We start from the raw sequence: 26,860 nt of genomic DNA on the forward strand, positions 1-26,860 counted from the left end.
TATGCTAATGCTATTCCCTAGTATTGAGTCATGGCAGTCACAGTGGTATAGACTGCATTATCAGTGGCAGCTCCCACAGAGACAGGACAGAGATCTAGGGAGAAGCACGTGACTCCAGAGCCGAGGCAAAGGAGCTTCCGCCGCTGCCACCTACGCTACGCAGCACCTTCTCGGCCGCTGGCTCAGACCAACTGAGGCCACAGCTGCTAACGACCGACGACCGCCCCCCTCGAGGAGCCAATCCCCTTCCAGCACCTTCATGGTCAGCCAATCAGAGCCCTCTCCCTCGACCCGCTCCAGCCAATGAGGGAGAAGGAAAGGGACGTTACGAGAGGACGGATGTCTGCGGCGTGACCAGAGGTCGAGGGTATGGACCAATGGGAAAGGGCGTTGCACGGGGGCCAATGGCGAGCGCTGAGACAGTCCAGGGGAGAAAGAGGAGGGGAGGCTGGCAGATGCAGTTCGGGAGGCGGAGGGAGGGGAGCTGCGGCCGCGGGGCTCCGCTCCCTTCGTCCTCAAGGTAGGCAGCTGTGGGAGGGAATGGCCACAGGAGGAGGAGAGGGAAAGGGCTAGGAAGCAAGGAAGCGGGAGGCAGGCAGTGACATGTCCTTGGATGCTTCACAAATGGAGTGTTGTGGTTGTGGTTGTTGATGTTGTTGTTGTGTGCCTTCAAGTCATTTCTGACTTATGGCGGCCCTATCATGGGGTTTTCTTGGCAGGATCTGTTCAGAGGAGGGTTTGCCATGGCCTTCCTCTGGGGCTGAGAGAGTGTGACTTCTTGCCCAAAGCGACTCTGTTTTGGGGCTTTCTTGGCAAGATTGCGTCAGAGGAGGGTTTGCTATTATTATTATTATTATTATTACTGTTATTATTGTTATTTTAATATGCTAATACTATTCCCTAGTTTTGAGTCATCATGGCAGTTAAATTGGCATCAAAGTTTTTTTTTAAATTGGGTTTTGTATTTTATTGCATTGAGGAGAGCCAGGAAATAATAATAATAATAATAATAATAATAATTCTTCATAGGTCCTATTATTATTATTATTATTATTCTTGGCAAGATTTCTCCAGAGGAGGTTTTGCCATGGCCATCCTCAGAGGCTGAGAGAGTGTGACTTGCCCAAGATGGGTTTCCATGTCCAGGCCAGGATTTGAACCCCCGTCTCCGGAGTCCAACGCTCGAACCACTACCCCCCTCTGACAACTAGAAGGTGTCAAGAAAATGTCATCACGAAGACCACGTTTCCACAGGATGTGGTGGCTTTGGGGCCAGCAAACACCTTGGCAGAAACACCTTTACAAATAAAGACTAATGCAGCGGCTAGAGAAAGAGAACTGGTGGAGAAACGCTTTTAAAACTGCAGCCTCTGGTACTGTAAACCTTCCCCTAATGGCATGCCAGATTTCTGTCTAGTGTAGTAATCTGCCCAAGAGAGCCGTAAAGGATAACGTGGCCAGATGTTTTAACACACACAAAAACGAAGCATCTAAAATAGACTGCACTCTTGCACTTATTGATCTATCTAAGCCAATGGAGACACTGCGTGAAGGGAGGGGAAAAGATGTTGACAGAGCAATGCAAACAGCGAAGGAGGTGTTTGTACAGAACACAACCAGTCTGGAACCTTTTCTAATATTGTGCTTGAGGTTGGGAGGTAAGTCTAAGTTAATGAGAGAGGAGAAGAAAGATGGCAAAATGGAACCGATAAGTGCAGAAGTTGTGTGGCTCTGAATGCTTGTTGACTAGAGGCAGACTCTCTTTGGAAACAAGTCATGCTTGTCAGCTTTGCAGAAGTAATAGTGCGAGCAATTCCAAATTTAGTCCTCCATTTCGTTACGACCTCAGATCCCAGAAGCCCAAGCCAACTTGGCCAACAGTCAGGAATTATGGGAGCTGAAGTCTGAAAAGTCTGGAAGGCAAAAGCTTTGAACTGGATTGAATTGCAGTCAGCCCTCCACATTTGTGGCTTTGATTTTTATGGATTTGATTGTTCATGGGTTTGATTAATATGTTCTCTCTGGGAATCTCTACTTCGTCCAGCGTGACTCTGTGGTCAATGTCCATCAGAGGTTGTTCTGGAGGACCTAGAGAGAACACTTCTCCAGGAGCTTGTAGGTCCTTCAGCGCAAATCTGTGATCACTTTCTGACAGATGTTGACCATAGAGTTGTGCTGAATGACCTGGAGATTCCTAGAGAGGTGTTCCTTCAGATAAAAAAATGTTTATTTGCGTTTCCCCCCTACTTTCATGGGGGTCCTGTGCCCCTAACCCCAGTGAATGTGGAGGGCCCACAGTAGTGTTTAGCCTAACCCAAGAGGATAGTTTTTATGGGGGCAATAGGTAGATTATTATAGTGGAGGTATAGGCAGGGCTACTGTATAGTAAAAGTCATTGTTGTGTGCCTCATTTTTTACTTATGGCAACCCTAAGGTGAACCTGTCACAGAGTTTTCTTGGCAAGTTTCCTTTGGAGGGGGTGCCATTGCCTTCCTCTCAGGCTGAGAGAGTGTGACTTTCCTAAGGTCACCCAGTGGGTTTCCTTGGCTGGGTGGGGATTCGAACCCTGGTCTCCACAAGTCATCACCCAACACTCAATCAATCCACTACACCACACACACTCATTCTCAATAGAAGTAAGTGACCTGTATACAGAGGCTTCCCCATTTGCAGACTTGGGATGTGCGGTTTTTGCCCTTTGCAGACAGCAAGCGGGAAAGGACAAAACAGGGTGTGTGTGGGAGCATGCCCCCATTATATAACCAAGAGGGTTCGAAATTCAGCAATATTTCCGATTCACAGGAGAGGTCTGGAATGGATCCTCCGTAAATCAGGAGGGGCGAGTGTAGATGATTTGAAGGAACAAGTTATGATGATTGATTTTTTATTTAGGAACCTCTCAAGAAGGTTACACTAAATGTTTTGTTGTTATTTGCCATTAAACATGAGCTCTCCCTAAGCCCTGGTCATCAATAGCCATGCTCAGATCTTCCAAATTCAAGGCATCGGCTTCTTTCATTTTATTGAATCCAACTATTTATAATGTAGCCTTTCCCTTTTTCCTTCTGCTTTCCCTTTATGAAGTTACACAACAATCACACTGAACAGTGGTTACTTGGTGCTACACAACACTAATATGGAAGCTTTTTAATTTAATATTTCACAGTGCCATTTTGTATTTGTGCATTTTGGTTGTCCAATAAAGCAGTGCTGTCTTATGGATTTTGGATGTTATTGTACTTTGCTGTATGGCCACCATGACTATCCTTAAAAATACTTTGTACAGTGGGCCCTTGGTTTGGTTCCAGGATTCCCAGTGGATAACAAAATCAGCGGATGCTCAAGCACATGAAATATAGTGACAGAAGAAAATAGTGTCCCTTATATAAAATGGGAAAATCAAGATTTGCTTTTTGTAACTTATATTTTGAATAAATATTTTCAAGCTGTGCATGATTGAATCTGTGAATGCGGAGAGCCAACTGTATGTACAGGGTCAACAGTTCATTTAGAAGCCATGTAAGGTAAGCCATAGAGTTATCCCATGTTGCAGACAGAGGTGTAGAGGCTGAAAGGATATTTAGAATGCGGTGGAGACAGATTGTGAACCAGGGACATCTTTGCTTACTGTTTTGCATACCGGATATTTAAAACAGAGCAAGTGGTATTGCATTTTGTTTTATTTAACAAAAACAAGTATACAAAACAATCCAACAAATAATGCAAAATAGATTTGATTTGGATTTTAGTTAAAAATAGTAGCTATTTCTCTTCAGCAGCTTTAGATGAAGGGGTACTTGGCTTTGTTAAAAAAACAAAGAGGGATCTAACTGCATTCTCTTCAATAATGTCAGATGAAATGACTGTAAAATGACACTACAGTAGACCCTCCACATTTTCTGGGGTTAGGAGCACAGGACCCCTGTGAAAGTGGGAAAACTGCAAATAAAAAAATACCACTTTTTTCTTGATAAACCACCTCCATAGAAATCTTTAGGTTCTCTGACACATCTCTGTTGTCAACATCTCCCAAAAGTGAGCCATAGAATAATGGTAGAGGACCTACAAATGCCTAGGGAAGTGTTTTCTCTAGTACAGTCGGTCCTTCTTATATATGGATTTTTATACACGGATTCAAGCATCCATGGTTTGAAAATGTTCAAAAACAAGTATAAATTTCAAATATCAAACCTTGATTTTCCATTTTTTATAAGGGACACCATTTTGCTATGTCATTATATTTAATGGGACTTGAACATCCATGGATTTTGTAATCCACAGGTGAATCTTGGAACCAAACCCCAGCATATAACAAGGGTCCACTGTAATCTATAGATTCTCCAGCATAACTCTATATCAATTTCCAGCAGAATTTCTCAGAAGATCTAGGAATTCCTAGAGAGAACATAATAATCAAATCCATAAGTAATCAAAACCGCAAAAGTCAAAGCCACAAATGTGGAGGGCTGACTGTACTTAGGCAGGTTAAGTCACCTGTGCAAAGAATTGCATAAGGTGGCAATATAGATGGAATGCTAGATAGGTCTGTTCCCAGATCAAGGGCTGTGGAAAACTTTGCCACTCTTCAGCTCTCAATCAGACAGGACAGGAAATGCTTCTTGCTTTTGGCAGTGTGCTTTAGGATAGTTGACAAGTGTTTTATGCACATTGTTGTAAGCTGACACTCAGTAGATAGCTGTCCCTATCATTTCAGAATTAGAGAACACATTAGAGAGCTGCTCTTGGAACCCAGCTAGCTGTACACATTTGGGAAGTGCCGCCACAGCATCCTCTTTACTAAACTACATTAGGTTCTGGGGTCTTCTGTGGTACAGCTGCTTGGGGCAGCACAATATTTCTGGCCAGTTGGTGATACTAGGTAGTGTTGCAGAATAAAAGAGCTGAAAGGAGGTCTAAAGCAGGTGGATTTTGTGAAGGTCTTTGGCTCTTGAATTCAGGGGACTATGCAATGAGAAGTTGGTTTGTCTGGTAGAATGTTGTCTGAGAAAAGTAGCTAGAGGACGGCACCTATTTGAAAAAGTATGGTTTGACTGCAAGAGTGAGTCAAATAGAAGAGGTTACCTATGGCTGTGGAGTACGGATGTCTTGTGTCAATTGATAAGAGACAAGTTGAAAAGTTGACAGATACCGTGTCATATCAGATTGTTTGGGTTGAAAGAAGTAGGGTGCAGCTTGGAGAATTATAGTTGTAAGTGATGCTAGAAATGTTAATGGGGTAGATATAAAAGGGATACATTAGGAACATTGGAAGGCGAATCTGGGGAGAGAGAAGAGAATGATGTGGATGGACCAGGCACACTTGCTCTCTGTTTTACATGATTTGAAGTTGTTATTTCACTTACTATAAAGGGCTTAGCCAGCAAAGTGTGGCCTGCTCTGTAGTTTGTAAGTGTAATTGCTCTTGGTAACTTGGCATGCATTTTCCTCTTGAATTTCTCCCTTGATGAATACATGGCTCAGGGAATTACAGTACTTGTTGGGGAGTATTTTAATGTTTGAGTGACATGAAAGAACTATGGTCAACATAAACATTTCAGACAAATGTTTATGTCTTGAAGGTACATTTTATTGTCAAAGTATGGTTGGCCAACTGTTCAACTTTCTTTGTATATGAACATTTTAAAAATTATACTGGGGAGAGATGAAAAGTTGATGTGTTCCCTAGTAAATTGTATGTTTGACAATTCAGTGCTGCTTGCTAGAAAGAGGGATTCAGGATATAATTTCCCTTGCTTATTAGGCAAATGCCTTTCAGAAATGCAGAAGTGAAAGACAGAAAATGCTTTTATAGCATCCTGGACTCCAGTGTGTCTGAAACACAGAGAACTCTTGATGAGGATGAGAAAGAGAAAGCAAAAATAATGCATGTGTTGTGAGATGGCCTTGCAATAATATCTTTTTGGCAGTATAACAAACCCAAACTCCCCCTCCCGCTCCATCATGCATTAGCAATATCTAAACAAAGAATTATGCACAGCCATCTCAATCTACTGACAATACCAGAATCTGTACCTGTACAATTCTTTCTTGGTTGATGATGGAAGTGAGACCTAGGTGTCTTCCCCCACCTATAAACTGTCTGGGTGAGTTAGTCTTTGGAAACTGATAAGCTGAGTAAGAAAATGGGTGTTTGTTCATTTTACAGTTGACCCTCCATATCCGTGGATTCTTTATCCAGATTTAATCAGCATTGGTTTGAATTTTTTTTAAAATCCTAAGAGCAACCCTTGATTTTGCCATGTTATATAAGGAATAGCATTTTACTATGCCACTGTATTTAATGGGACTTTAACATCTACGGATGTTGGTATCCACAGAGGATCCCGGAACCAAAACCCAGCAGATACCACAGACATTACTTCTGAAGCCTGTTGGCTTGATTCAAATATTTTGTATTGGAAACTGGGGGTAATTTATTTTTTGTGTCAAGTCTGAGACCTACCTTCTTCCATTCCCCAGAGTGCTTAGCATAAAGTGCCAAGGTGGAAAAGGTCTTTCCAGGAAGATCTGCTGAAGGAGGTCAGGTTTTTTTAAAAAAAAATAAGTGTGAGGACACATCCAACTAAAGGTGGTGGCAGGTTTGGGTGTGCAACACTGGTACCCTGGTGAGATCAAACTCTTTACCCAAAAAGGCTCTGAAGCTGAATGTAAAGTTCAAAAGGGGGGAAATTTAATTTAAAGGACAAAAATAGAGTTTTCTCCTCCCCAGCTCTAAATAAAAGATACTTTACAGTTTCAGCAATCTTCCGGATGTCATCTTTCTGGGTCTGATGTTGGTTTGCTCTCCTCACTCAATGAAGCTGGTGCAGGGTCTTTCAGCTCCTGAATTCCTTTACTCACTTGCTGTTGGTAACTAATTCGGCTAATTTGGTAACTAAAATGGCTAAGGTGTAAGAAATGCCCTTTCCGGCTGTCTGGGCCTGTTTGCTACCAAAAAGACAGCTTTCTGCCTGCTCACAGCAAAGACTGCTCCCAACTAAAAGGCTTCCAGCTACAACAGAGCATGCTGGGAAAGGGCAAACCAAACCTGGAAATAATGCAGGGGAATCCTACAGCTCCTCCCATAACTAATACAAAGAACTTTTCTACACTAAACATACTATGGCCTGAACCAATGTGAAAGAAAATGCAGAGGGAAATTCAATCAGTCCTGGCAGGACATCACAATAAGAATTCTTATTGTTTAATGGAAGTGTGAGAGATAGCATGAGCATTGGACTCTGGGAGACCAAGGTTCAAATCCTGGCTTAGCCATAGAAACCTACAGGGTGATGTTGAATGAGTCAGAAAAATAAATTAAACTTTCAGTCCCACTCAGCTCTGCCTCCTGTTTTGCCTTATCAGTCCCTTCCTGTGTCGCATAACCTCCTTTCTATGCCTTGAGGCTACCTTTTACTTCTTAACTTATAAAAGGCCCCTCCTTGATGACACCTGCCCAACACCTATCCTTTATACACGTTTCCTAAATGTATAAAGGCTAGAGTCCCAAGCATCTTCCTCATTAATTTAATATCCTAGGCAGCATGTTTGTATATGCCTATGGGTTAAAATTCATTCAGATAGAGTCTTCTGTTATAACAAACACTGACTTTGTTGAATAACATTCAATGAGAATGTAGATTAGGTAGGATAGTGCAAAGGTGGTATGGTTACAATAGTTATAGATATAACAGTTGCAGGCATTTCACAGTTTCTTCTTTACAATGTTCAATACATTTTCTCTCCCATTCAGTATTCTTCTCTTAAACTCCCACTAAGCTCCCCCTCAACCATAGACAACTGAACTGAACAGAACTAAACTCTCATCGTCTGAACTCAGTCACTCAGTCCTGCCTTTTATATCTACTTTTTCCCTGGCAGCCCCTCTGTCATAGTCAGTCCAAACTATGTTTGGCTGTCAGGAAACTAAGGGCCTGAACAGGCAGGCCAAAATAAAGCTGCTTCAGGTCACTTTGGAGGTATGCTGTTTAAATGACACACAACTCCTAAGAGGCCAGAAGCTGTGCCAAAACTGCACTCCAGTCCTTAGGACTGGAGTGCAGCTTTGGCGTGGCTTTCAGGCTTTTAGGATGCATGCATCATTTAAACAGTATACCTCCAAAATGACCCGAAGCAGCTTTATTTTGGCCTGTCTGTTCGGGCCCTAGGTCTGCCCAGTGTGTCCATCTTCTTCCCACAGCCTCAGTTGATTGGTATGGAAGTTGACCCTGGCGCCACTATGCACAAGTGCATTGAAGGCTTTAATCTTCCTGATTGGCCCGTAGAATCCCCTTACATATTAACAGTAGTCTGAGCATTTTCAAAAGCATTAAAATTGCCACTGCGCTTTCTTTTCTGCTTTAGTTGTGCTGCCTGGCTGATGCCTGATCTCCCTGGAGAACTTCTTTGAGTATGCATGCCCAGTAGACTTGTTCAGTTAATCTGGCCAGCAGTCATCTTGAAATGGAGGGCTGGAGGAATGAAGACTGGCTTCTGGGCAGCAGGGAAGAATTATGGCAGCCGCATAATATTAGGAAATCTGCACTCAATGTATAAACCTGTTTTGTAGAGAAAATCTATTTCAGAAGCTTGATGCCCCCTCACTTAAGTAGCACTGCCCCAAATGTATTTCATATGCATATAAAGGCAGGAGTGTAGAATTAGCAGCCTCCACCATCCCCTTCATTGGTCATGCCAGCTTGGGTTGATGGCAGTTGAACTCCATCTGCTTCTGAATAACATGTTCCCCACTCCTTTCTTAAGGGGGCTAACATTATGGGCTTATTGGGCTTGTCTTGCACAAATTCCCAGTTAGGAAACACAACTGAAGTTGGTAAATAGTTTCTAGATTTTTAAATAAAAATGCAACTCCATGTCTAAATTTAAGCCTATATGCCACAGTCCTACAAAATATGGTTTTGTCACCGCATATAATATATATACAGGCAAGCCTATACAAACATACAGGCCTATTCCATTTGAGACACGGACTCATTTTCTCTTTGCAACAGCAACAGTTTTTGTAGCCTGCTTTAGAATGTGATGATCCCAGTCTGCATGTCTCAATAAGAGACCCCAAAATATGGTATAGGCCTCCAGCTATTATGAAGCATCTGTACCACCCAGAGAGTACAAGATGACCTAGCATTGTGTCTGGCCTGTCCCAAATGCAAAATCTTTTTTTGTTGGAAGATGCTCTTGGTGGGAATGTGCAAGTTGCCAATGTGTGCAGAAATGAATAAAGAAATGGGATATGCACCTGACTTCCAAAGTTTCAAATTGACTTTTGGCTTTACATCCTATACCCACATTTCCAGATGAGTGTCTTCCAAAACCTAATTTGAAATTTTGGAAGTTGGGTGCATATCACATTTCTTTATTCATTTATGCATGAATCCAGCACCTCACAGGTAATCATGAACTTCATCTGTGTATGAAAATAACAAAGCAGTGGATAAAGAAGTATTGCATATTTTGCTATTATTCATAGGAAGGATTCCTGCTTTTCTGTCCATGTTTGTTTCAGTCTGAAAGAACATCTTGTTTTATACTCTTGACCTCCCCCCAAAAGCAAACATAACTTGATTTGCCCACAAACCAGCTATTTATCTGAGTCAAGGAGGGGGATGCTCTGGCTCTCTTTTTGTTTAAATATTTCCCCAAGTGATTAGGCAAATGTTTTTCAGTGTAACAGATGCTGAATGATAGTGCTTTGTGGCAAGGCCTTGTCTGTTCCTTCTGGCACTCAGACATTATGCCATGACTTGTAATAACAAACACGGATGGTGGTTACATAGACACTTGTGTTTCTCTGTTTTATGGAAGATGATTTAATTTTGCTGAGATTTGCCCAGATGCATTTCTTTGAACTGATGTATACTGCACTGGATAGAGCATTTAAAAATGTAAAGAAATCTTGTAATACCTTTAAGATTATCTGAGAAAAACAATTTTTAGCATTTACTTTTTCTCAGTCTCAAAGGTACTACAAGATTTCTTGTTACCTTTCTATGCTGAAATAGATTATCACAGTGACTGTATCCTTGAATACTACTGGATAGCATTGTTGTTGTGTTTTTCATAGGTTTTTCTGACTTATGGCGACCCTATTATGGGGTTTTCTTGACAAGATTTATTCCGAAGGGGTTTGCCTTTGCATTCCTTTGAGGCTGAGAGAGTGTGAATTGCCCACAATCACTCAGTGAGTATCCATGGCTGAGCGGGGGTTCAAACCTTGGTTTCTGGAGTCATAGTCCAACACTCAAACCACTACACCACACATTGGGTCTCACTAAATAGTGTATATTGGGTTCAGTATGGAAGACTTGGCTATAAGTCACTGTGTTATTGTGACAGGCTTCCTGTTGTTTCACTATGTAAATCAGTTTTAACCATATGTTTTTATTGTTACATACATATATACATTCATTCCTGTAAAATGGAAGTATACATTGATTCCCCCCCCCCCCCCCCCAAATATGTTATCCTTGTATTGGCTTAGGGTTACTCAGCAAGCATCATGACTGAGTAGGGATTTGAACCTAGCCGCTATTGCTACTACAGATATGTTGTATGTTTTCAGAAGGATAAATAAGAGAAATAAATTTTGACTTTTAATACTGAACAATTGCCTCGGGTTCCTATCAGGGAAGGGTGAAGATGGCATCCATTCTCATTCTTCCTTTGCAAATTGACGCTAGGAATTGGGACCATTATGGATCTCACAGGTCCAGCCATAACAGCTTGATGAATCTATGGCTGATGTGTGGGATTTGAGCAGCTGCAGGTCCAGATGTTTATCTTCCACGTGATGCTGATGTTTACTGAAAATCACACATGGCTAAAAAGCATAGGAGGCTGCATGGAAATAGACTTGTTGTTGCCTGTGGATTTCTTAAGGTGTGGTGTCTCTTAAAACACAGGTTTTTAGGACTTAGGGACTATTTGTATTGCTCTTAATATGGGACCTTTTAAGTTAAAAGATGGGGCTTACAGAGAAAGAAGATGATGAGTTAAGCCAATGTAGTTGTACGCTATAACCTAGTCTTTTGTCTTGTTTGTTTGGTTCTGAATATCTGTAAATACACATGCTACATATTTAGTTTATTGACATACTGTACCACCTTCCTTCCAATATTGGGACCAAGGTGACACACAACATAGAATAAAACTAAAATGAGGTTTACCATGATGAACCGATGTTCTCGTATCCCATCTTCTTTTGTGAAGAAATAAGGTTTCCAATTTCAGGGAAAGACAGGCAGATTTTAGAACAGTGTGTTATATATAATAAAATGCATGCTATTATAGGCTGGCCCCTCCCTGTTCTCCTTCTCCAGGCAAACAAAGACATTTTTATTTAAGCTGGCTTTCAGCAATTGACTGTCTGATGAGGAAGGAACTTTTAGCAGAATGGTGCCTTGCTTTTTTTCTTCTTGATATGTTTTAAACATGCTTTTAAATTCTGTCTGGTTTTAGTATTATAATTTAGGTCTGTTCGGACATTATACAAGTTTCATCTGTTTTTATCTGTATTTTTAGAGTCTTGTGAGAAAGGCAGATAAAGTCAAAGAAATTATAAGTAAATAAGTATACTGTACAAATTAAGTCAATTTGTTAGTTAGTATAAATTCATCCTAGACAGTGAAGAAATAGAAGTAATAAAAGAGTTCTCGTACCTGGCGTCAAACATTGATAAAAATGGGGACTACAGTGAGGAAATCAGAAGAAGATTAAGAATAGGGAAGGTAGCTATGAAAGAACTAGGAAAGATTCTAAAATGCAAAGATATACAACTGGACACAAAGGTTAGAATCATAAAGGCCATTGTTTTCTTTATTATCATGTATGAATGTGAGAGCTGGACAGTTAAGAAACAAGATAGGAACAAGATAAATTCATTTGAGATGGGGTGCTGGAGCAGAGTGCTGTGGATCCCATGGACAGCCAGAAAGACAAACAAATGGGCCCTTGAACAGATTGAGCCAGATAGCTCCCTGGAAGCCAAGATGGTAAAAATGTTTATAGTGGAAAAGTGAAATTTAAAATATAATTATAAATAAATAAATAATCCTGAATGCAGAATTTGTAGAATTGTTTTGATTTTGGATCTGGGTTTCTTAGCACAGAGCTTCCTTTGCTGCAAAGTGAGGCATTGTGTCTGTGCCATGGTTGCCCCTCTTGTTACATTATAAGCGGTACAAAGTCTTCATTGTAGTGGGCAGTGTTCGCCTGACTGCCTCACTCAATAACACTGGGAATGTTCTCAATCTTGTTCTCAAGCCCTTACAGGCTTGGTTGCTGTTCATGATGCCTTCTGGCACTTGCCTGGAATTGCAAGGGGTGGGTGGGTAGCTCCCCTGAAACCCCACTGCTAAACTATTCTCTGGCTCATTAGAAATGTTCATTCGGTTATTGCCTCAAGTCATAAAGATGGCTTTGCTTCTCCTTAACATTCTCTAGCCAAGGACACCCCAGGAAAAGTGAAAGAGATTGAGGCACTGGTTGAAGAAGTAGTCTTCTAGTCAGGGAGACAGTTTGGCTCCACTCCTTTGACTGTAAAAGTCAATGTGGAATGAAGCATGTTGAACTACTAGCCTGAAAAGCTCCTCAGCTATATTGCAGTTCAGTTGCCTCTCCCTTCTCAGAGAGAGTGTGTGTGTGTGTGTGGTGTGTTAGGGGTTGAGGGACAGAGCAAGGTAGTAGGTCTTGTAGGGTGAGTGGGGAGGCCTGATAGGTTAAACCTGGTCTATGGGCCAGAAGGTCCCTGTTCCTGTTCTAAAGTATTGTGGGCACTGCATACAGAGAGGCCCTCTCACTTCAGGCTCCTTTGAGACAGTGATTGGCTAGTCAGGTCAGACAAAATGTATGGATCTTTGGCCTTGTGTGAAATTGCAAACTGAACAGTGATCTGTTTCGTTTGTACTATTTCACCTTCTTGAACGAGGTTACTTCTTATGTCTTGAAAAGGGAAGGGATATGTGTTTATGGGTGTGAGTCTCTTAAGCATATGTATTTAAGGTGTCCGTGAAGTCTTAGTTCTAAAAATGTTCTAAATGTTCTGAATTTGTGTTTTGTTCCTTGCTTTCCCTGTAGCTAAAGACTTGAGAACACTGGCATAATGCCACTGTGTCATTGTGCAGTACAACACAGTGAATCAGACATGGAAGGATGCCGTTTTTCACTTGCTGGAGGGCTGAGGGTGTATCTCCACTGGAAGGGTGAGGAAGAGGAACAGTATCAGACCTACATGCAAGGGACTCTTTGTGCTGAAGAAATCTGCATCGATATTGCACAGAAAATCGGTAAGCAGCCTTCAGGTTTCAGATTATCTAAATGTCTAGTTGTGGCAAATATATAACTCTTGTATCAGAAGCAGGGAACCAGGTATGCTGAGAGTCTGGCTGGAGGATGTATGGTAGATCTGTCAGAGAAGCTGAATGAATTATCTGTATCTGTTTTTGTGATCTCAACTGATGTTTGCAGAAAAAGAGTTAAACTGAAGCAAATAATAGTGATGAGATTACATTCTAGGCTTTATTGCGAAATTAAAAGTTAAGAAGACATTGGGACCAGATGTTGATTTCACAACTGAAATGTGAAGTCTCTGATCTTCCTAAACATGTCTTTTTTGCCTCTAATGTTAGTATCCATATTTGAGGATAGGGAACTGATGTTTTTAATAACAGGATTCAGGCCAGGAAGGAAGAAATAACAGGACACAGAATTCTGTGTACATTTCTTCTTGTTGCTGCTGCATCTGCAAAGAGGTACTGTAGAAACTAGAAAAGATGCAGACAAGATCAGAAGACTGATAAAGCAACAATACAGCATTTGGGACAATTGAGTTTAGGGGGAAAGACTAGGGAAAACATGATAGATGTGTATAAAAGTATGCTTGGAGTGGAGAAAGTCAATGAGAACTTGTTCTTCTTTATGATGGTGGAATCTCATCCAATTCATCTCATCCATTTGTTGGTCATCCAGTGAGACTGAATGGTGGGAGATTCAGGCAGACAAAAGGAAATGCTTCATATAGTTCATAGTTAACCTATGATATTCATTTCACAGGAGAGCATGATGGCTACCAAAGTAAATGGCTTTTCAAAATATATTTGTTAGAAAAATGCATGAAGGGGTATGACTATGACTGATCATCATTTTGCCTCAAGATGGGAAGTGAAATGCCTCTGTATACCAGTTGCAATATATCCTGCTTGCGACTTAGCACAGTCATTAGGTTAGGGAATGTGGGAAGCAGGATGCTTTCTTGGATGGGCCTTTTATCTGATCCAAAGGGGGTTTTCATATGTTTTGAGGGAAATCTTATGGGGAAATGTTATCTTTCTTCTTTTCTCAATAGCCTTCTTGTTTTCCACAGGTATTACGCCAATCTGCTATAGCTTGTTTGCCCTTTATGATCCCCAGGCCCAAATTTGGTTTCCTCCCAATCATGTGTTTGAAGTTGATAGTGGCATCAAGTTGCTCCTGCATTTTCGAATGAGGTGAGAACATCCTCTAGTTCTTCAAATGTTGTACTTTTATTTCATGAAGTTTCAAATTTAGAATCTCATTGCAGAATATTCATTAACAATTCTAACATGTATGTGTAGAGGATATTGGAGAATCTGTGTGCTTGGAATCTGTTTGCTCTTGAACTGACTTGATGTTGTGCATAAAAAGCAATTATTACCTAATATTAATTGGTTGAAACTTAAAAACCACCACAGAATAAAAGGAGGCGAATTCTTCCTTTTCTGTGGTTTGGGTTATATTCAGTGTTCAGGCAGCATAATTGAATACTTTCTCTCATGCATTTAAAAAGGGCCCAGTTGTTACCTAAGACAGAGACCTAAATACTATCTTTCTGTTACATCTTTGCCCATATTGGCCATAGTACTTCTGTTCTGCAGGGATTGGGTGGCATATAACTTCTTGTGGATTATTTGTTTGTGGGTCCCCCTCCCCCTTTTATTCTTAAACTATATCCCTACCTTTAATGGGAATATAACCCACCCACCCATTCAAAGGGTCTATTGGCATGAGAGGACTGTGGATTCATTGGATCCATAACCTCTCATGCAATACCCATTGTACATCTCTGGAACACCAATATCAAAACTATGATATCAGAAACAAGTATCACAGAAGCTTCTGGGAAAGTGTGACCACATTTTCCTCTTCAAGGGCAGACTTTTCTTACTTTCTGTCCATCAAAGGGGAGATCTAGAGATCTCATGGCCCTGAGATGCTCTCCTAGAAACCATAGGATCACAGCCTAAATAGGCCTTTTATTTTACAGATCTTAGCCATACTCCATACATCTTGTTATGTGCCTTCATGTTGACTCCGTCTTATGATAACCTTATCCTACGGTTTTCAGGGCAGGAATTATTGAGAGAACAAGTTGCCGTTGCCTTCCTCTGAGGCTGAGAGAGTGACGTGTCCAGTGTCCAATGGGTTCCCATATCTGAGTGGGAATTTCAACCCAGATCTTTTAAGAATCCTAGTCCAACTACTCAAACCATCACTCTATCTCTCCTCTATATGCCTATAATATCAAAAATTAATCAAAAATTGGAAAAGCGCGATATAAATAAACCATTTATTATTTATTATTATTATAAATTTTTTTGCGTTTCCTACTTTCCTGTAGTTTTGTTTTAAAATTACCTTAGATTTGGTGTGTGCCAGTAGATTAAAAATAGGTTTTAAAGTGGTGGGAAGATGACAAGAGGACCATGTGGTAAAAATCAGTTTTTTTCTTTAAAATTAGCCCAAAAGGGATAAATTACTAGAATTTGCGTTCTAGTCATTTCTAAGGTGAACCTATCACGAGGTTTTCTTGGCAAGATTGGTTCAAAGGTTCAGTTTGCCATTGCTTTGCCCTGAGGCTGAGAGCATGTGACTTGCCTAAGGTCACTCAGTGAGTTTTACCAGTTCTCAAATAGTAAATTTTTATTCAGATGAGATACACTGGCCACTGCTTGCAAATATATCAAATGTTCAGGCAGATTAATTATATAGGCCCTGATTAGTTAAATAAATTAAACTTACTGCATAGACTTGAACCTGCCAGGGTTTATTCTAAGCAACTTTTCTGCTGCACGAGAAGCCAAAAGAGCCAGCACCAAAGAGAGGCTTCTCCCAGATCTGCCTATCATCACGTGTTGCTTTGCATGACCATGCTGTGCATCGTAGAAAATGTCAGAGACAACCTCACCAGTACATATATTAGCCCTTTCAGGCCTTGTGATCTGAACCAGAATTGACAAAATGTGTGCAAGTTATTATTCTTTGGTGAGAAAACCTATCTCCCCCACTTCAAACCCGTCTTCTAGTATCTTCGGTCTAGTTTTCAGCCAAGCTTTTCCAATGAGAAAACACCTAATTTTGGGTTAGGAGTTAGACATTATTAGTGGTGTCTTTTAAAAAAAATTCTTTGGATGTAACTTCATGGGCTATGGTACTCAAGTTAGAAACTCTGGTTGACCTAAACCTATTCTAATCTTTCTACACCAAACCACAAATCAGCTTGAAAACTCATTCATTTTGCAGAAGTTCATCTCATATGCATAGCATTTATACTGTGTTCCTAAGGTGGAAGAGAATTTGTGAGGTACAGGGACAATTCATATGTACCTGATGGAACTGTGAATTCAGATTCAGATTTTGGAACCTGCTTGGCATCAGCATGGCACTAACTGAAAAAATTGGAGTGCCAGATGAGACTGTCTGAAGGCAGGAGTAGACAACATGTAGCCTGCCAGTAACACACTCCAGTCCTCAGCCATTTGTGCTGAAGCTGTTTGGTAGTCTAAAGTGAGGCAAGTAATTTTCATGGATGTTCAGAATTAAGAGATATAAAGAATTTTTGATCATTTAGCTGTTTTGTGGTAGAGCAACTGCTTCATAGAGTGTGGGATTTAATCTGAATGCTAAGACTGCAAAAACCAGAACGCGACTTATTGCAGGTTACCACTGACTTCTTGGGGGTTCAGAGGAAAGTTCACAGGTCTCAAAAGGAATTTAGGAGTGTTGCATTGCTGTTTGTATCTTTACGCCACAGCTTCCCTTGCTGAACCTTGTGGGTATGTTTTTGTTATGTTTTGTTTTACAACTTCTGCTTCCAAGCCCCGAAATCCTTTTTTTTTTTAATTGTGCTTCTGTGTTGAAAGTGCAGTCTTACAGTATGTTAGATTGAGCTACCAAGTACTAAGCAACTCTACCTCTTGATAACATGCTCTGATAAGCAAATAAATTAATTCTGGAAGAATATTTTAATTTGACTACTTGGCACCCTAAAAAGACTTAAAAAGTTTATTTTTATCATTACTTATCCTCTGATGGAACCTGAGAATAAATCTTTGACTTGACTATAAGCGCTGTTTTGGTTATTATCCAGTGATGAATCTGAAACAATCTTAAAGGTTTAAAAAAATCTTAATTTTCTATGGCTCAAGGCTCCTGATTTGGCCATGGATACACAATCATTATACCTCTAGGTATGTGGTGCTCTGTAAAGTGGTTTCTTCCCAGTTTTCATCCACATAAAAAGGGCAAAGAAATTGTTCTTGTGTGCCTTCAAGTTATTTCTACCTTATGGGGACCCTAATGCTGACTTATCATGGAGTTTTCTTGGGAAAATGTGTTCAGGGGGGGTCTGCCCTTCCCTTCCTCTGAGGCTAAGAGAGTGTGACTTGCCCAAGATCAACCAGTGGGTTTCCATGGCTGAGTGGCAATTCAAACCCTGGTCTCCCAGTGTCCTAGTTCAACACTCAAACCGCTCCATCATACTGGCTGTCTTATATACTATCTGTATTTACTTTGTACTAGCAGCTGACATGGTGTTGTGGTTTGAGCACTGAACTGTGACCCTGGAGACTGGGATTTGAATCCCCACTATGCCATGGAAACTAATTGGGTGTTCTTGGACAAGTCACACTTTCTCAGCCTCAGAGGAAAGCAAAGGCAAAACCCTTCTGAACAAACCTTGCCAAGAAACTCTTGTGATAGGTTTGCCTTAGGATTGCCATAAGTTGCAAATGATTTGAAGTTACATGACAGCAACAACAACAAGCTACCATTCTGGCTATCTGTGAATTGAGTGACTGAGGTAAGTAGTTTTGTCATGGGAAGATCATTATCTCATTACTAGCTGGGTTGAGTCATTATAATGTCCTACTTTGGAGACTTAGGGATTCTGTTATACTGCTAGAGATGCAGTCAGTTTTGTCAAGGCCATTATTTCAGAGTGTTTTCTACAGTTAATGAGGGCATTTGGCAGTTTGCACTTACTTCTGGATCTAGACAGTGGCAGAACTGTGGGGCCATGAAGCACCTAGAGGGAATATTGGACACCGTTGAAGGAAAATGTTCACCCACGTCGTTTTTAGACTGCATAGAACCCATTTGCAGGCCTAAAGTTATTTTCTCTTTTCAACCATTGCATTGGTGGAATTGTGTTGAGAACTGTTTAGGGCTAACATGCTCACCTACCAAATGTTATGCAGGTTAGAATAACCTATTTTCCTGTGGTTGCCCTTTCTACAAGAACACTTTTTTCTCAAATGTTTCTCCCTCTCCTTCCTTTGCCAATCAAGGTCTGCATCTATCTTGCTCTGTCTTCTGTCATTATGTGAGGCCAAGTAAATCTTGGCAAGCAGAAGACCTTTCTTTAAATTTAAATGATGGTGCTGGCCTATGCAATGGGTCAGTTTTGTATATGTGCAAGGAGAGTGGGAAGGATGCTTAGCAACAGAGAAAATCTGCTTCAGTTTGGTGGCTTGTAAAATCTGGTTGAGCTTGGACTATTGGCTCAGCTTGTCTGTATTGCCAAATAAAGATGACCAGAATGTACTGGTTTAGCATCAGGACAGTTACCAATTTGTTAAAGACATTTGTAATGGCTAAATAATAATAATAATAATAATAATAATAATAATAATAATAATAATAATTGTTATTGTTGTTGTTGTTATTATTATTATTATTATTAGCCCGCCTCTCCCATTCAGGTCTTGAGTTCAGGTTTCCTAGTAATTAAATTTTACCTGACAGTGAACTCATTTGGTTTGAAGAATATCAGACTTCCAAACATTTTGAATATATTCTATATTGAATACACATTTCTGAAATAAAATAGTCTTTTTTTTTAATTTGTGTTTGGACGTGGCCCTCTTACTCCTTTGCTGTCAATAGGCATTAATTATGGTTAGTTTATAGGTCTGCTATGAGGTGATGGTAGGGTAATAAGCATTCCTAACATTTTGAGTATGCAAAGGGATCTTGCAGCACCTTTGAAACTAACTGAAAGAGAGAAGTTGGTAGCATCAGCTTTTGTAGACTTGAGCCTACTTCCTCAAATGCATGCACCTGTACTCAAGAACATGGCAGTCTAGCCATTACAAATGTCTCTAACAAACTGGTAATGCATTTCAGGAAGTAGGGTCACGTCTATGAAACCTCATGCAGTCAACTTCTGTCTTTCAGGCAGGAGATTACCTTCCTACCAGTGTTGCCAACAAGCCTCGAAGATAGTTCCCGAAAATGTTTGTCCAAAACCCGCTGAATCCCCCCAGATCACATGGAATATTCAGTCACAATTCCCGGAAAATTCCCATAATGTTAAAATGGCAGATGTTTTGCAAATAAACGTAAACATAATTGAATAAAAATAATTATAACTTATTTCAACTCTCAAAATCACCATTGAACCAAACAAAGAATCTTTCAGTCCTTTTAAGATATTTATTTTGACATGAAGGGGGTTCAGGAAGCTTTGTGCCAAATAGAAATGTGTTCGGATGCAACCGCACTGCAGAAATAAATCCAGTTTGACACCCTTTTAATTGCCATGGCTCAGTGCTAGGGAATCCTGGGAATTCTAGTGTTCGGAGACATTTAACCTTCTCTCTCAGCAAACTCTGGTGTGACAACAAACTAAAATTCCCAGGATTTCATAGCACTGGGCCATGGCAGAAAAAACGGTATGAAACTGGATTGTCTCTGGAGTCTGGAGTGAAGATGCAGCCTGAGTTGGGTCCAATACACACTGCAGAAATAATCCAGTTTGAGACTGCTTTAACTGCCCTGGCTCAGTGCTAGGGAACCCTGGGAAGTGTAGTTTTGTGAGACATTGAGCCTTCTTTATCAAAAAGAGCTCTGGTGCCACAACAAACTACAATTCCCAGGATTCCCTAGCACTGAGCCAGGAGAGTTAAAGCGGTCACAAACTGGATTATTTCTGCAGTGTTTTGGACCTTCGTTATTAAAAATGCTCAAGGTCCAATCCATACTGCAGAAATAATCCAGTTTGAGACCACTTTAACTGCCCTGGCTCAGTGCTAGGGAACCCTGGGAATTGTAGTTCTGTGAGAAAGAGCTCTGGTGCCACAATGAACTACAGTTCCCATGCATCTGAGGAAATATGCTTAAGTCTAGGAAAGCTCATGCTGCCAACTTTTTTTTCAGTGAGACTCAAAGGTGCTACAAGATCTCTCTATCATCATCACCATTATTATTATTATTATTATTATTATTATTATTAAATCCAAATGCAGCTGAAGAAGTGGACTTAAACTGGCAACACTGATATCCTGTAGACTCATTCTCTGGGGCTGGGATCTGGAAGTGTGGAGGCAATCCCCTTGTCAAACCAGGGAATCCTGGGAATTGTAGTTTGTTGTGACATGTTGAGACACTGCTTTTACCAGCCAGGGCTCCATGCATGAAATTCTGGGCTTGGTGGTTTGTTCTGCCCAGAATCCCATCATCGCAGGGAGCCTTGCAGTTAGAAGCAGTGCCAAACTGGATTATTTCTGCAGTATGGATGGCAATGGAAAAGAGAACGAAAAAGAGAGCCACAAAACAAAATTCTGGGAAGACAGGGCAGCAGGGGTGCCAACTGACCAGGTGCACTGCCCATGCTCAGAGGCATATTTAATCACTAACACACACACACACTCTCAGGGACATCACATTCACATGATCACACAGCAGCCACTTTGCTTTGCCCTGGAGCCTGAGAATGCCTGGGGGGGGGGCAATCACTGATGTTTATCACACTATACTCTTAAAGTGCTACTATTCCACTTTGACTCCTCTAGCTGCCTCCTGTTGCATTCTGGTACTGGCAGTTTTAAGGAGGGGTATTTAGAATTCTCAGGCAGATAACTTCTCTGCCTGAGTATTCTAAATACCCCTCCTTAAAACTGCCAATCCCAGAATGCAACAGGAGGCAGCTAGAGGAGTCAAAGTGGAATAGTAGCACTTTAAGAGTATAGTGTGATAAACATCACTGTCCTCTCTCTGATTGGCTGAAAACTGTTAGTGTGATTCCTCCAAACAGTTGGTTGATTGGTTTGCTCTTGCTCTGTCCTCGCTCTCTCAGAGGGAGTCATTGAGAGAGAGAGAGAGAGAGTTTTTTCTCCATCCCTCTCTCTGATTGGCTGAAAACTGTTTCACTCCAAAGGGTTGGTTGCTCTGCAGCAGTCTGGAGCTGAAAGGGCCAAAGTCACGGAAAAGGCACTGAAATAGAGCCAGGCACGAAAATCACATGAAAAGCTCTGAAAAGTCCCCATTTTCGCGTGAAAGTCGCGAAATTGGCAACACTGCTTCCTACACACTCATAGTGTTGCTATTCCACTTTTACTGCTCTGGCTGCCTCCTGTTGCATTCTGGGGTTTGTAGTTCAGTGAGCCCTAAGAGCTCTCTGGCTGAGAATTCTAAATGCCCTTCCCTAAACAGCAAATCCCAAAATGCAAGAGAGGGCAGTCAGAGCAGTAAAAATAGAATAGCAGCACAGTAAGAGTGTACTGTAGTAATCTCCTTAGTTTCAAGGTGCTGCTAGATCCCTTTGCTAATTGATTGTCCAGACTAACGGCTGTGTCTTTGAATCCTAACATTTTCATGCTATGGATCATATGCAAAGCTGAGTAGTCAGACCGCAGTTGGGGCTCCCATATCACTGCTCGCTAAATGCCTAGAGTGAGTAACTCAGCAGGCAGTAATGTGGCAGTGCACTTGTTGAATCAGATAGCATCATTAACTACTCCTCTTGCCCATGGCTGCCACTGCTGAGCAGCTGTCTCAGGAGATGTTCCTGCCTCCCAGTCTCCAATTCTCATTGCTCACTATAAATTCCTCAAAGAAAGATATATTTGACAGTGTCTGCTACTAATGAGCTGCTAATGAGGACTTATTTCATGGTAGCTACTGGTTCTGTAGAAAAGTGACTTTAGGCAAGAAAGCAGCAGTTTCTTTCCCCTTCCCCACAAACTGGTGCTAAATGCAATGAATGCATTCTATATTTTCTCTGTCCTGAATTCATTGTGACAAAGGACATAACATATTTCTGAAATAAAATATTCGGGGTTTTTTTTATTATTTGTGTTTGGGTGCGACCCAAATTTTCTTGCTGAAAGAATGTATTTCAGAGTCAGTGTTTTGTTTTGTTTTTGTTTGCTCCATGCCATGACAACTATGAGACAAGCTCACTGATCTTGAAAAGAGGTGTGATCTGTGTTTAGCCCATCTTTCCTTGGACCTTTGTCAATGCTTTACCAAAGGCCAGAGAGTATTTACATGGACTGTTCCTTTGTTTAGCTACATGGCTTTAGAATGCAGGAACTGACTTCTTTCTGAAAGGAATACGTGGCTGTATTATTAACTTGCAGTAACTGGCTTGTTATTACTGTCTGGTTTAAGCAAGACTGTGGAAATAGCTTTATCCATCTGCTCACTTGAATCTTACCCATAAAGGCACTCTTAGCATTTGCTGCAGCATCAGGACTACTAGAAGAATGAGTCACTAGCATTCATCACTTGCCAACCCCAGAAAAATCAATAGATGGCATTTTGCCATCTATATCACAGCAATAATAGTGAGGCTGGCTGGACACCTATCAAAGCGTTTCCATTGCTTGTTGGCTGACTTACATATACATGCACAGACATAGAGCATGCTTCAGCCTGTGAGGGAGTGAACAGGCAGGCCCAGCTCCACCAGGGCTAGCCTGAAAATAGAGAGCCCTCCCTCCATGATAACTGTTATCCTTCGGCCTGCAAGGAAGTGAACAGGCAGGCCCAGATCCATCAGGGCTAGCTTGGAGAAAGAGAGCTCTCCCTCCATGATAACTGTCATCCTTCTGTCTGCGAGGGAGTGAACAGGCAGGCCCAGCTCCATCAGGGCTAGCTTGAAGAAAGAGAGTCCTCCCTCCAGCCTCAGAGGGAGAGAATAACCACTGGACCTCATCCCCTTTCTCACCACCATTCCCTTCTCCTTTTGTGTTATGTCTTTTAGATTGTAATCCTAAGGGCAGGGAACCGTCTAATTAAAAATAATAATTGTAAGCCGCTCTGATAGCCTTTAGGGCTGAAGGGCGGAGTATAAATACCATAAATAAATAAAAAAAATAATAAATAAAATAAATGCTTCACACTCAGTCATTCTCACTGAGCCAAGGCCTTTTGGAAAAGTCAAAACGTGGCCACATAATTTAGGTGTCGCTCTGCTTGTATGTGCTGCTAGGGTAGCTTTGATCATAGCTATTGTGAATCTTAATCCAACTGTGTGGGGAAGTAGCCTGGCAATTTCCTGATGCTATTTATTGCGAATAGTTACAACAGTGATCAGTGTAGCATCACTAACAGTTAACGTTCACACAGCCATTATTTCAGTAATTGTTACAATGCTTGAATCTCACATGTTTGAGATGTCTAATAATTGCTTGCCTAAACCTTCCTGGTGAGTTCATAGCTGAACCCATCTGAGTCATGCACTTTATCACTGTGCTAAATCAGCTCTCATGAGATTGTTTTATGATCACCAGTTTTAAGCTATTAACAGCAGAAATGTGTGGTGTGTATTTTTTAGGTAGGTTGAGAAAAGTGGCAGTATCAATTACCAAGCTACACTATGGCCAGTTAAAGTTGCTAAAGTTTGCTTTGTCCCTTTTATTTTCAATGCTGCCATCTTTTTGGACTCTTAAGGGCTCTTTGCCTTTATATCTTTCTAGAAGTGTCTGAAGAGGCTAATCATCTTTTGATGGTGCCTCCTTTAGCTCTCAGCAACTGCTGCTAACTAGCTGAGCTAACTCCCAGCCTGAATGACCATTATTTTCACTTTGTGCTTATAACAAAGTTTGTGGGCCACCTTAATATTACATCTAAACACAAATAAGAAAACTGGAAATGGTTTCAAAGCAATATTTTGTCGATATATCTTACTTCTTTTGATATAGCTTTGAATATAATAAATACCCTTCAAGCTAGAACAGTTTGTCACAATTCTTGCATCTGGTTTGCCTATCTGATCTTCCTAAGATGAATGTGAGTATGCTTTATCAATGTGACTTGTGCAGATTGTTACTTGTTTGGAGTTACTATTCCTTCATCACTGTATTGGAACCATTGTACTAATTGTAATATTATCATTCATTCAGGTATTATTTCCGAAACTGGCTTGGGACAAATGACAAGGAGCCAGCTGTATATCGCAGTACTCCTCGCTCAAATGACTCTGAGGAAAAGCCACAGAGGGGTGAACAAGGCAGTGCCTTACTGGATAAATCATCATTTGAGTACCTCTTTGAGCAAGTATGAAGATTTGTTGATAATTGTTCTGTTTAAGTCAAGTTTGCTATGAATGTAGCACCATATCTTTTCTCCTCTCTCCCTTTTTCCTTCCTTCCCTTCTTCCCTGGCGACTTGAATTCCTTGGAATACTCCAAATGACTGTGGCAACATTAAGTAGCTCTTTAATAGGGTTCTGAAGCCATAAAGGCCAACCCTGCATTGGGAAATGGTGCTCTCTGTAACTTGGCTCCCTTCTGATTAACTTAAGTGATCCAGACCACAGTGTGTCTCAAACACTGAAGAGGTGTGCTGCAATGAAGTGCTCACAGAATAAAGAACTGTACAGCATCTGGCATTTGAAGCCTAGATACCAGATCAAGCTCAATTATAAACAGTAGTTCAGGCATATGGAATCAGAAAGCAGATAGCAAGATAAGGTGACTAGGTAAGAAGCAGTAAAGTTAACCATGGAATTTGTTGCTGAGTTTTACAGAAAATAAGCCACCACAAGGGATATAATTAAACAGGGTTTGTCAAGACATGGTTGGAGGACTTGTTTGGTGCTAGAAGATGACCATCAGCTGATGGTCATAGTTTATGTCCCCTCCTGCATGTGGTTCATACAGCCCTATTTTTGTGACTTAGATATTTATCTTGTGAGAATGCCAAGTAATCTAACCTTCCACAGAAAAAGAAAAGGTACTCTCTCCAAGTTACTAGGCACTCTAATTTCCTTTTATTCTCATTCAGAGCCTAATTGTAAGCAAAATCCATTCTGAGACCTTCTAGTTTGGAAATGTACTTTCCTCAAAATTACCTTTGGTTATTTTTTCCAGGGGAAATATGACTTCATTAATGATGTTGCCTCTTTAAAAGACCTCCGGACAGAACAGGAGATTCACCAGTTTAAAAATGAGAGCCTTGGAATGGCTGTCCTCCACCTCTGTCACATTGCCCTCAAGAAGGGCATTTCCCTTGAAGAAGTGGCACAGAGAACCAGGTGATTACCAGAGTGATGTTCAAAGAGATGTGAATACTGTGCTTCCCAACTAGCTAAACTAAAGTTATTTTTGAGACGGCTGCAGGTCCTATTCATGGTGAAAGTGTCACGTGTGTACCAATTTAACAGACAGCCTTGTTCCGCTGTCTGAAGTTGCACTTCACTAAAGAAAGTTGAAGAAGTATTTTCCATTGTGCCTTATATGGTAGAACATTTCATTTTCCCAGCCTGTTATATGTAGTCATTCTAAATGTACATCTAAGCTATAGAATTAATGCAGTTGAAATGACTTTAACTGCCATGACACCATCCTACAAGAATCCTGGGATTTGTAGTGTTTGGGGGCACTAATTCTTTTTGGTAAAGAAGGCTAAAGACCTTGTAAAAATACAAATTCCAGGATTCCATGGGATGCAACTACAGTACACAAATGGTGTCAAATTGCATTATTTCAACAGTGAAGATCCACCTTTTTTAAAAAAAAAAATTAAGAGCTGCTTGCCAGGTTTGGAGTAAGGCTTCATCTAATCCATTTACCTGTTTCCAGCACTGGTTCACTAGGATGAAAGCCCACAAGCAAGATTAAGGACAGCAGTCCTTGTTGTTTATCTCCAGCAATTGGTACTTGAAGATAAACTGCCACTGAACCATGATATTTAGCTGTCATGGATAGTCTTGCTAGAATTATTTTAGTATGAGGAGGATTTCAAGTACGTAGTGAGTGCACTGCAAGGAACTGCAGCAAATCATAGGTCCCCATTGCATGTCCCAGACTGTATCTTCCCATAACCCTTTATGTACACTCATTAATCAGCTGTTGTGTGAAGTAGCTTTTAGATTTCCTAGCTTAAGCAATTTAGAAGAGAATTAAAATCATTGTTGATATATTGCCAACATGATCCAAATGAAGTTGTGGCTACCCAAGTTTTCAGCATTACTCAGTTCTTTGTAGCTATTAGATACCTTCAAAGAGCTGATTGGAGAATATAGACCTTTGGACTGTAGTAGAATTTTCTACCATATAGACCTAGCTTTGTAAAGCATTTGTCTAGATTCCAGAAATGCAGTTTAATGTTTGAAATAAATCATACTTGGTGTTAGCAGCACTATTGTTCCAAATACTTGAAAGATTACTATCTTGGTATCTCACTGATGTAAAATTTAGAAGGCATGGTTTCAGCTTTGTCACTGTATAGTGTAAAGAAAGGGGTAGAGCACATATTTTGCTTGCAGAAAATCCCAGTTTTAGTCCCTGGCATCTCCAGTTAAAGGATCTTGAATGCG

At 40.8% G+C, this 26,860-nt stretch overlaps 1 protein-coding gene across 3 annotated transcripts in view; it reads left to right on the forward strand.

The window, feature by feature from the left end:
- The first annotated feature begins 465 nt into the window (after positions 1-465).
- Positions 466-26,860, forward strand: part of TYK2 (tyrosine kinase 2) — a 62,740-nt gene continuing 36,345 nt past the window's right edge. For all 3 annotated transcript variants that reach the window (XR_016272393.1, XR_016272394.1, XM_089487154.1), the window contains exons 1-5: positions 466-520; positions 13,096-13,304; positions 14,381-14,504; positions 24,444-24,597; positions 25,413-25,576. Coding sequence is in view for 1 of the 3 variants with exons in the window: in XM_089487154.1 (XP_089343280.1) it covers positions 13,121-13,304; positions 14,381-14,504; positions 24,444-24,597; positions 25,413-25,576 (626 nt within the window). In the remaining 2 variants the exon portion in view is untranslated. The remainder of the gene's footprint in view (positions 521-13,095; positions 13,305-14,380; positions 14,505-24,443; positions 24,598-25,412; positions 25,577-26,860) is intronic.

The sequence above is a fragment of the Sceloporus occidentalis genome, unplaced genomic scaffold, assembly GCF_023333645.1.
Source record: "Sceloporus occidentalis isolate IW3139 unplaced genomic scaffold, rSceOcc1.0.p SCAF_1, whole genome shotgun sequence".
Taxonomy (NCBI): Eukaryota; Metazoa; Chordata; class Lepidosauria; order Squamata; family Phrynosomatidae; genus Sceloporus; species Sceloporus occidentalis.